The 12,019-nt window shown below is 36.5% G+C and overlaps 1 protein-coding gene across 25 annotated transcripts in view; it reads left to right on the forward strand.

The window, feature by feature from the left end:
• Positions 1-12,019, forward strand: part of PPFIBP2 (PPFIA binding protein 2) — a 110,349-nt gene that overhangs the window by 53,592 nt on the left and 44,738 nt on the right. For 19 of the 25 annotated variants that reach the window (XM_072039235.1, XM_072039239.1, XM_072039238.1 and 16 more), the window contains 2 exons: positions 6,666-6,758; positions 11,240-11,353. In XM_072039235.1, the coding sequence (XP_071895336.1) occupies positions 6,666-6,758; positions 11,240-11,353 (207 nt within the window). Of the gene's footprint in view, positions 1-5,494; positions 5,679-6,665; positions 6,759-10,997; positions 11,146-11,239; positions 11,354-12,019 lie in introns of those variants that run through there. The other 6 variants (XM_072039236.1, XM_072039247.1, XM_072039248.1 and 3 more) reach the window with 4 other exon arrangements.

A 12,019-nucleotide genomic window follows, 5' to 3' on the forward strand; every position in this document is an offset into this window, starting at 1 on the left:
ACTATTTATTTCTCAGTTTTTGAAAAATGCATGAGTGGGATGAGAATAGATCTTTCATAATATACTGTTTTTTTTGTTTGTTTATTTGTTTTTAATTACAATATTGATTTAATTGTATGTCATGTAAGGAGCACATCTCACTATACCTTTAAAAAACTATTTTCAACCTGTGTGTATTTTTATTGGAAATTGTATGCACATTATTTATGTTAGTGCTTCTGTATGGCACTAGTCTAAAAACATAGGTATGCAGATGAGCATGCACTCTTTTTTTGTTTTTACTGAACATGTAAACATAAAATATAGGTAAATACCTGTGTGGAATGTGAATAGGAACTTCAATTTTGGTAGCTTCTTGAATAAATATAAAATATTCATGATATGTCAGTCTTTAATAAAAGCTTGAGAATCTTAAAGTTCAGTTAAATTACAAAACATTTGCATCACATTCTCAAAGCGCTCACATGGGGAGGGGATTAAATGGGGAATGAGTGGGTGAGTGAAGGAGAGGAGGCAACAGGAAGTACATTTGGTAACATTAGACTGTTAGTTTAACCTGTGCTCTCTACAGTTAAAGCCAGATAACTCTTTAGTGGTTTTTTGAGATCACATTAAATTGTTATTTAAATAATATTTTGAGTATGGTATGTCTGTTGCCCCTGCTTCTTGGTTTAATTTCATTTCTAAAATGTAATTTTGCTAAAAAAAAAAAAAAAAAAAAAAAAAAAAAAGGCTATGGTGTGGTATTATCAGACTGTTGCATTCAGTGTGCACTGAGAACTACAAAACAATAAAAAGGTAGTTTCAGTGAAGAATGGCTTTTACTGAAATGCTAACCATTTTGGGAGTACGAACAACAGAGGGTGTCTTTGGGATGATTTTTAAGTACTGTATTTAGAAAGGATACTCTATTCAAACATAGGACAAACTTCTTCAGAAATTAATAATGCCATTACAATGGTTGCACTTAATTCCTTTTATGTAAGGAACATAAAAGAGAATATCAATATTGCTTCTTTTTCTTTCAGGCTCTTAAAGGGAGTGAGCACGTGGGGGAATTGCAGAGGAATGAAAAATGATCCTGCATGGTTCCCAGGAGACCTTGAACAGTGTGCTCCCTAATTCTTTTGATAAGTGATTTAAAAAATAAAATAAAATCTAAGTTACTAATTTAATTTTCAGATTCAGGAATCCTAGTGCCATGTCTGGCACTGACTAGGATAGATTTGGGGCCCTGCAATCATAAACTATTGCTCTTTGGCTGTGACTGCAAGTATGAGTACCCTCCAGAGTAACAAATGGCACTTAACAGAGTAGTTGCAACAGACTTGCATAAACCATTGGTGAAGTACACCAAAGCTGGTTCCAATTTCATCATAAGAAGTCACTTCAGAGACCAGGATCGGTTTTGATGTTGCAGTTAGTTGGTTAAGCCACATTTTCCCACATGTATCTGTGCCTTGGACTGGATTAGGACAGCAAACAAACAATTATAAAAAAATCATGAGACCCTGGAAAGGGGAAATGAAGGACACAGATGATATTTTCAGATGCTTAGAACAGAGGATATGGTTTTAAGCAGTAGTGTTGTAACATAACAACAACAGTAGCATCATGCAACAGCAGCAGGTACAAGGCAATATTTAGGTCAAATTTAAACAGAGCGTTACCACGTTTCATCTCTTTCCATTAGACTTTCTTGATGTTAAAATGACCTGTGAAAAGTGCTGTGCCAAGAATGCTCATAGGTTATGGATAGAGTGGGCACCAAAAAGTAAGATCAAATAGAGCCAAACAAGCAAACAAACAAAAATTTTAGTCTTGTCTCAGTTGTATATGAGGCACAGCTCATGCTTTGTTCACTTTTTTTTATTATTATTATTTTTTTTTTTTTACTTTTTTCTGTCTTCTGAGAGAAAGAAGAATTAATGCTGCCTGCAGGAGTAGTCTTTCTCAAAGAGAGAGAATTTTGTGTTGATAACATTTTGCCTGATATCAAAGACAACTCTGCAGTGGGTACAGCTATGCTATACTTTATGGCATATGAAGGTGGCAATTTCAGAACCGTTTGGGTGAGCTTATTCTGCCTGAAAAGCTGAATGGTATCTGACACACAAGTACCACCCTGGTTTCATGCCTTTTGTAGCAGAGTTTGTAACAGCACCGATGTTCAAAGATACCTTGTTAGTGAGGCGCAAAGCCAAGTTAAGGAGGTCACAGGACACACCAGGGGAGGCGCATCTCTAAGCAGTCTCTTTCTAGAAGGAGATGGAAGAGTTCTTGTGTATATACAGGGCACTATTACCATTACTTGTGACTGGCTGTCAGTCTGTGGGAAGCATTTGGCAGGTAGCTGATGTCAGGTTCTTTTACAGGGCCTAAGTATGAATCTGTTGCCGTTAAACTTCTGTTGCAAGCTAAAGAACCTAAGGCTCTCCCCCCACCTTCCAAATGCTAAATGTGCGTCATCTTCAGCATGAGTTTCTTTGGTTCTTCTAAGGAGCTTGGGTTAAGAGGTTCACATACAATTTCCTCTGTGGTGCTGTTGCTTTATCTTCCTTCCATCTGGCCTTAATTGGAACACGCTATTCTGAATAAAAATGACATAACCCCCATTTTGGTTCATGGGCATATAGGTGTAATCACAAGTTACTGAGTTTCATCACAGAAATAAATGCTAATATTTATGACAAATGATATCACGTGCTCTCCAAGAGCATTATGAAACTGGGCTTTTTGAACTGCAGTAGATGAAGTGTAGCAAAATGGAAAATCTCATGTGTCAGGAAAACTTTGGAAGGGTAAGACTTGTCATTTTGAAAGAGATGCCTTCATATGGAATGGAAATGTGATGACTCTTGTAGCTTGCTTTGGACTTAAATTTTCAAGTGTGTGCAGCTCTGAGCTGATGGCTGACCTGAGACAGATATACATTAGTGCTATGCTTTTGTTTCTTTTGTTCTGGCTACTGTACATAACCTGTGCTAACAAGAGATGAAGCAGTCAAGCATATGCTGTATTAATTAAGCTTATGATAATAAGGGTGAACCTCATGACTTCTGTAAGGATATCTTCCTTAAGTAACTTAACTGTCTGGAGGAGAAGTTTTAGTAATGGGAAAAGTTGTCCTGATAAAAGTATAAATATTTGGTCAAAATTATTTGATTTTAAGGACTGCGTGAATTTACCTAGCTTTGTCTGTACTTAATTGCAGACTATATGTTGCTAGCTCTTTCAGATTGACTGCCATTTTCACTTAATCAACAATGAACAATGACAAGCAGAAAAATCCTGTTGTTGCTTTCATAATTGCCTTCAGATGAAAGGCAGGAATTGCAGATCCAGAAATCATGTTCCAGCCACCTCTCCCTCCGCAAGTATGCTGAGTGAATGTACATACATTCAGATGGGTGTGTATTTCAGGTAGCACTAGGATGCCAAGAGATTAAATTTGTATTATATCCATAGATAGATGCTAAAATAAAATTGTTTACTGTGTGGGCTTCTCACTCACCACTATACAAAAGCAAATATTGTGACTCATAACACCAATTCTGCTGACCCAAAACAGTAATCAAAACTTGGGAAGTCTGTATTCTTCTAAATATTGTCAACTCCAGAGAGACTGGAAAAAGTCTATAGTGTACATTTTTCCTGTATTGAAATATAATATTGCAGTCTGTGTGCTGTTAGTAGTTTGCGGTAAACCGGCTGGTTGAACTCTGCTGGCCATATTCCTCTTCTCAGCTTCTAAACTGCAACAGAAGACAATATATCATGGATGTCCCTAATCTTTCCCATTAATGCAAGTACTACAGTTGCCACAGGCATCTGATTCAATTATCAGTGGAACTGTAAGTGATTCATGTGACTCTGAATAAGAAGGGAGGAGGGTTTTGACGTAATCTGTATGCTAAGAGGCGGGTGACTTGTTGAAAAAGCTTACAAATCACCAGTCTAACTGACTGCCAGATTTCTTTTCCCAGCTCCTTCCTCCTCCATAGCCCAGTATGAGAAACCTTAGTGATAAATTTCTGTGTAACAGTTTGCTGATGAACTTCAGAAGTTGGTGGGTTTTGTTTTAAAATCAGCTGTGTTGGAGTTCCTTGGAGATGAAACCTAAGACACAAGGAGAACGTAAATTGGCCTATATTCAAATTTTTAGCTTGCATATGTGCTTGTTGTAAGGGGCTTACTTTTACAGACTATGCAGATTCAAGGTTTGTTTCAGAAACCTCTGAATAGAACATCAGTACACAAACTCTAAACAACAGTTGTTCAGTTCTGGCAACGTGCTGCATTCTGAATTGTCTCCTGTTAAAATAACATGCAAGGAAACAAAAATTCCTTTCTTACTGGACTCTGAGCTCCTGTCTGAGAAGGCTGTTGAAAATTAAGCTAGCTAGCTGAATTGATCAAATATGTCTTCCCTTTCTTGCCATACCCTTTTGTATTTTTGCTAATTATCCTTGTTTTAACATAAAGCTGTTGAATCATACTCTAAAGTCTGATTTATTTATTTATTTATTTATTTTTGTATCATATTCTGGAGGGATTTTTAAGCCTTTTTCTCTGAATAGTACTCTGTAATGACTGGATCACATAAGTGATACTTAGACGCTCATATTTTCTGCATATGTTAATATTATGTCCAAATTAAATTAAAGGGAACATATTCAAGAGAGATCTGGATACTAAAGATGAATAAGAAGCTAAAGCTGCTTTTTTTTTTTTTTTTTTTTTTTTAAGAACTGGCATAAATGGTTTTGAATTATTTGAGGAAATGCTTTGCATTTATATCAGGTGCAATCTGATTATCATTAAACTATATCCAAGTTCTCTATGGAGAGTGTAATATAGGTGCTTCGAGAAATTGCTTTGCAGCTGTCTTAGGCAAAGCATGTATGGTATACACTTGAGTTTTCATCTGCAGCACTACTACCATCCTAACTGTTCCAGCCACCTTTCCTTCTACTTCTTTACTACGTTATCAGAAACTTTTTTTTTTTCTTTTTGACATCTCTCCCATTGTTTCATTACAAGAAATATAATTAATACATTTAACTTATAAGTTGTGGAGCTCGGGTAATAATTTTTAGTCTTTAAAGCTACATCTTCTGAAGCAACATATTTGTCTGTGGAAAATCTTGTTGATTCAGCCTTCTGGTTTGTGTGGTTCCATGAGTCTAGTGTTCATTGTTTGTCATCTCTTACACTAACTCCTTGCTGTCTGGTCTTACAACTTCAGTGCTACGGTTCCATATTCAGTTCCTGCTGATCCATGTGATACCTAACTATACTCAGTTTCATCTCAGTACTCTTTCACAACTGCAGCGTGCACTCCAACCATCCACAGATGGTCTTGGTTCATATTACATTGTTTTATCTTGTCTTAATGCATGCCACAAAGACTTCCCAAGTCTTAAACAACTGCTGTGTGTCAGTCAGCCCCTTTTTTTAGCAGGCCATTTTCTGTGTACTGTACTTATCCGAGCGGTCTCTGGCTGACCTTTTGCCAGGGTTGGGTTTTTTTGTTTGTTTGTTTTCCACTTCTCCTTGTCCACATGTGTGTGATTCACTAGGTCTTATATGGGTATTGAGTGTTGAACTTCCAACAGAAGATACTTCACAGTCAGTCAGTGCTGCAGACATCACCAGGGGTTATACATTTGCTAAATGTGAGTGTAGTAAAGTGTCTGTCTTATTTGTGATTTGATGTTGAATTAATTCTTAGTTACTGATTATATAAAATGTTCAGCTGTGATTTGCAGTGATGACAAGTTGCTTATGTTAAAATATATTGGCAGCAATTTAACTCACAGTGTTTGTAAGGGAAGGGGGGAGGTGGTTACACAAGTGGTTACAGGCATATCTCTTAAATCTAGCATAAAAAATAGCAGATGACAGCAGCATAAACGGTGCAAACAAAGACTACCTGACTGGGCAGTCTTCATCCCTAGCTTTTGTTACTAGGAGAATCTTCACCTGCTTAGTAGTGTGCTGTTTGCTGTTTGTAGTGTGCTGAACTTGATGTTCTGTGTTCAGAAAAGTGTTCACCTACCATTGTGTGCAAGTGAGAAATACTGGGAAGGCCTGTGGGCTGTCCATTGGGAAAACCATTTAATGATATGGAGGGAAGTTTTAGTTCTAATGTAGCTGCCAAGGTTAAAGATTTCTGATCTAAAAGACTTTGATCTTCAAGTGGAATAATAGTCCAAGCAGAATGGCTGATGCTTTGATTGAGGATTTGTAGCTGAGGTCAAAGGATTATCTAGATGGGCATACAGAAATAAATCTTGTTTACTTATGAGGATTCCTTATTTTCATTATACTACAAAAGTTAATAAGGAATGACCTTTAAAAGCATATAGTTCATGTTTTTGCCTTGTTAAGCTGGAATCTCCCAGTGAAGTGATAAGTTGCTAGCAAATATCAAATCTATTCCTATACAGTTACTGATTGTTGGAAATGAGAAAGTATTCAAAATCCAGCTAAAAACCACACGTGCAAAAGGTTTAATACATACAAAATAAACAGCTTTATTCTGTACACCTACTTTTTGCATGTATTTTGCATTATAACAACCATGCTGTATCAATTTTATTATTTATTGCTTGAAATTTTAATATTAACTGTAAAAGTTCTTATAGTACTTTTCTCCCCAGTCACAGGTGAATCATCATTCATCTACTAATAATGAAACCTATCAAGAAAGATTGGCACGATTAGAAGGTGATAAAGAGTCTCTCATACTGCAGGTATGTTTTAAAGAGAATATTGTCTATGTACTCGATATTCATTGAATAAAAGGTGAAATAATAGAGTATATTCTGTGGGGAAAAAAAAAGTTAGCAGGTCATGAAATGTAACTGATAGTTAATCAGGAATTATTTTATGATTTTTAAAATCCATATGATTAGTCTAATGGTGCGATAACTGGGTGTAGGGGTGGGGAATAACAGCTACGGTAAGAATGACGATTAAGGAGAACTTCAGAGTGTTGACATTTTTGCTGTTACTATTGTTATTATTAATTATTATTATTTCTCCAAGATAATAATGTACTGGTAATAGTTTTCATTCTGGGTTTGCCGGATTTTGCCAGTTACTTTTTAGATTCTGCATGACACTGTTTTTAATGAACTGAAAGACTGAAGAATAAGGGAAAAATTATGCTGTCGTGTTTCAAGATAACGTACTCATCCCTTACTTTCTTCTCCATTGAAGTCATTAAACTTCTGTTAGCAAATGTGTATTGCAAAAACGTTATCATTCCACTGAGTGATCTATTTCTATGTTTATGAGAATGGATAGGTTGTAACAGTATGGGAAGCTGTTTAGCATCTTGAGACCAGGGATTCAAAAGCAAGATGATGGACACCATATAGTTTCAGACAGATAGTTTGGTTATTATTGGGATGTGGAAGACTTGCAAGTCTCAGAAATAAAAATGAGAAATTAAAAGTTTTTCATAAGTCATAAGTGGGTAGAACTAATATTTTCCCTGCGTGTATATTGTATTGAAGTTGCTTTACATCACCAAAAAGCTTAAGGAGTGGGAGGTAAAGTCAAATCAAATCCTGAGTGGAGGAAAAAATAAAATAAAATCTGTTTGGAACTTAAATGTTCGTGTGTTTCAAATTTCCATTTTTTAATAGGAGATTAGAAGTTCGTTGAGACAGCATCACAACTTTAATAAATAAGTAATAAATAATATTATTAAATAATAATTATTCTAAATATTTATTATTAGTTTATTGATAATATTGATTTACATATTAATGAAACTGTTATTAACTGTAGCACGTTGATTCTATTAGTGAGATTCTATTAATGATAGCACACTGCTTTTCACACAGTATGTTCACTTCTCACACTTGTACAAATGTGCACTCATAGTTGGAGCAACAATTAGAAGAATTTATTAGAAGAAAACCCAGCTGTTCACTCAGAAGCACAGGGCTGTACTGATGCACCTGTGTCTTTGCCCTGAAGGGGTCCTTCATATCATCACATATGTTTATAGTCCCATAATCTTTGTGTATAGAAGGGGCTGTCCTCTTGGATGTGGTTTGAACCATACAGATGGTTGTTGATGATCATTTTGCACTGGTGGTCTTCTACAGCTTTGGCTGTGTTAGAAATGTGTCAGTTCTTGCAGATTTAATAGGACCACTAGTCTCCAGAAGCACCGGAGGCAACTTAGAGGCAACTTCTCAGTATGTACTTTCCCTGTCTCTTCATGTTGCTTTTTAGAAGATATTTCTTCATCCACAGAAATAGGTATTTAGACAATACAGCTAATACAGTAAACTCCTAAAGAAGTGACATGGATCATGCTTTTATGACATGGTTCAGAGTCCTGCCTGCAGTTTTCCCGCAAAAGGAATGGATTAAAATCAGATGCAGAAACTTTTTTTTTTTTTTTTTTTTTTGCCTTTTACCGACATTGTAACCCCATCGAGAGGTATAGTCAATATATTCTAATGCATTTTCCTATTGCAATGCACGCTATTGCAGTAGAATTCTAAAACCCCCAGTCAAATAACATAGATGAAAGCCTTGGTCAGCAGGTGATCAGCAACAAAAAAAAGAAGATGCCAAGATCCAGAGCTGGGGATTGATCCTGGGCAACCTGCTCTAGATGGCCCTGAGCAGAGGGGTTGGACAAGATGGCCTCCAGAGGTCATCCTCCTTTCCCACCTCATCCATCCTGTGATTCTGTTAGAACCTCGTTTACACCAGTTCTGCACATTCTGTCTATGCAGTCCAATGTGAGGAACGTAAGCAAGCCCCATCTTGAGGTTACGTTGGCCTTAGAGAGTATGTTGGTGCAAACCCTGCTCTCGAGTGTGACCAATGGCATGAAAGATGAAAAAGTGATTGGAGACAGAGCACCTCTCTGTGGTGGTTTACAGTCTGTTGTGCCAGTAACTGTGGCCCACAGCTATAATTTGTGGGGAATACAAAGCTGGGAGAGCTCCAGTCTTGCTGCAGAAGAAGCCGTACCAAGGCAACTTTACAGGTGCCACTCACACTCTGTTTCTCCCACGACTAACAAACAGGGGACCTTGAAACCTACTTCTGCTGTTCAGTGTGTGGTGGAGACTGGAAATGCTACAGCATCAACAATACTGTTTTAGAGCTCAGTGCCTGTGTACTAATGTACTTACTGTTTAGTTTTTTTGTTTGTTTGTTTTGTTTTGTTTTGCTTTTCCACAAAGGTCTTTTTCCTAAGGTATTTAAAAATATTATACTACTTGATTTGGGGCTATTTTATCAATATAACTCCCTTATAGATATTTACGGAAAATGTATTCACTAGGGGCTAACTCATGTTGATGTTGCACTGCTAAGGCAAGATGGACGTGCCAGTGCAGCATATGCTGAGGTTATACTCTGTGTGCAGCTTACTGATTCCTAGAAGAGTCTGGCATATGTGATCTTAAATGGAGAGGAAAATATGAGCTCAAAGTAGCTAATGTGCCTCTCAACATAATAATTGGAATATTCAGCATAGTGCTTCTAAAGCTACTAAACTTTTACTAAATGCCTTTGCAGGTCACGTTTAATACACAGAGATTTCCTTATAAGTTTCAATACTGGTTGGAACTTAGCCTGACCCTTTAAGTCAAACTTGTTTACTTGCTCTGAAAACTGTGTCAGACTGAAGAAGGGGCTTTGTTTGTTTGTTTGTTTGTTTTTGTTTTTTCTTGCTTTCTGATCTCTAAGAACTTCTTGTGCACCATGACATACGTAATGGGAGTGAAACAAAAAAGTTGATATGCAACAGACTTCCTTATGGGCAGTTCTTTCCACCCTACCAGCTCACATGCGTCTTAGTGTGCTTCTGGCCAAGAGTGGCAAAATGTTGCGATCTCCTTCCACCCACTCCTTCCTGTCATCTCTCATCCTGTGTTCATCTGTGCATTTCTCAAGGGCCAACTACTTTAAAGGCATAAAAATAAAATGCTCTGGTTTTCTTTTTCTGTATCCCTCTCCCAGGCATCCTTGTCCTTATGTTTGCAGGTAAAACAAATATGGATCACCCAGTCATTCCCGCTGCAGCTGCCCTGAAGTGAACTCAGTTGTTTGTTGATTCCCTTGGGCTTTAACAATGCTGCTTAACGGGTATGGGTACATCTTAAAGGTTTCACTTCCAAGTACTTTTTTTTTTTTTTTTTTTTTTTTTTTTAAGTACAAGTACTTCAGAGTTGGATTCGAGAATGTAGATAAGCTTTTGTTAACATGTTTCATTAAAACTGGAGCTTAGAAACCTATGGTTGCTTTGTTGTTTGAGGTAACATTTTCTAGTGTAATCAAGGTTTAGTCTGCGGTGGAAACTACTTTTATATAAATAAACACCAAAAATGAATCTACAGAGTGTATGTGCTTCTTAACATAGGAATTAACACTTTTTCATATCTATCTAATGTTATTCTGAGCCTACATGTAGGTTGTTGTTGGTTTGTTGGTTGTTTTTTTTGTTTTTTTTTAGAACTTCACAAGCTTTGAGCTTGGCTGCTGGGCTTTTCTCGTTACACGTTCAGCAGTCTGTACCACAATTCCTACAGTTCTTTACCAGTATAGCTTATTGTTTCTTTTCCTGGGATTCATTGTCTGTATCTCATTTCTTCTGCTGTCATGTTTTGGCTTGCAAAGCCTGGGAATTTTTCTTGGAATAGAACTTTGTTGCTGCTAAAACATGCCTTTTACTCATCGCATTCCTTACAACTTCAAAACGCTTTGTTGATAGGTAAGCTGTTTTTCTGTTCTTGTAAGAAGCAAGGTAATTGGTTGGTTTCCAAATGAACAGTTTTATCATTTACCCATTTTAGGGAGCTGAGTGCCAACAGAACGTGAAATAGCAGTGCATGCTTCAAGACCACTTCAAGTATTTTCAGTATAATATGTTCTTTGGTGTTTTCTAGTTGTTGAGACTTGTGCATGAACTGACTCAGGCTACCTATAAGTATTCTTCCAGCTCTTCTAGAAATGTTCTCTCATTTTAATATTAAAAAAAAAACAGTCCAAGTAGGGCGGGGGTTGAATGAAAATATTTGTAGGTGAGACTGGAAAACTGTCTCAGTAGAGCAAGTTATGAAAGAGTATGAAACTACTAAGGACTTTAAAAGAGAACTTGTGGTAAAAATGTGCATTTGGAAGTTAATTGTGTAATGAAATTCAAATTTATTTACAGTCAGTTCAGTAGCATTGCGCTTCTCTTCTCAAATTACAGGTGAGTGTTCTTACAGACCAGGTGGAAGCTCAAGGAGAGAAAATCCGGGACTTAGAAATCTGTCTTGAGGGGCATCAGTTGAAACTGAATGCTACAGAAGAGATGCTTCAACAGGTAAAAATCTGAATTAGAAAGATTTTTACATAAGATCCTCCAAAGGAGAGGAGAATATGCAAGCTTCGTTTGTCTGCATGTGTGAGTGCCTTTGGCAAAAAGAGAAAACAGAAAGAATTGCCTCTTTTTATTGTTCTCTTGCTGCTTTGCACTTTTTTTTTTTTTTTTGAAATAAAAGTTTCTTTGTTTTTCTGTTGCAAAAATGTTTTATTGGCTGGTTACATAACACTGTACGTGGCAGCATGTAAAATGAAACTATTGTGTTCTATTTGCACTGTGCTGATGAACTAAATTTGGACATGGTTGGGTAACTGGTTAGACAGGTTAAATGTACCTCATATATGTACAGTTATAGAATTGAAAACTTATTTAAATAAAACTTCTATTTTCATAAGGCTTTGAAGCTGAACAGTTAGTAAAGTTGAAAAGAATTACACTATCAAGTTAGGTTCTATACAGATTTTTGCTTAATTTAGTTTTCCCCTTCTTTTTGGAAAAAAAAAAAAAGTACATGGCATTTTTTGTTATCAACAGTTTCAGGCTATATGATTTAATCTATTGGTGGTGTTTCATGACATATATTGAGGAAGAAGGATGAATAATAAGTATCTAATATTTCATGTGTTACTGTACAGATGGTAGGTTTGTGGCCATGAAAGAAATTTC

This window comes from Anas platyrhynchos, chromosome 5 (genome assembly GCF_047663525.1).
Source record: "Anas platyrhynchos isolate ZD024472 breed Pekin duck chromosome 5, IASCAAS_PekinDuck_T2T, whole genome shotgun sequence".
Taxonomy (NCBI): domain Eukaryota; kingdom Metazoa; phylum Chordata; class Aves; order Anseriformes; family Anatidae; genus Anas; species Anas platyrhynchos.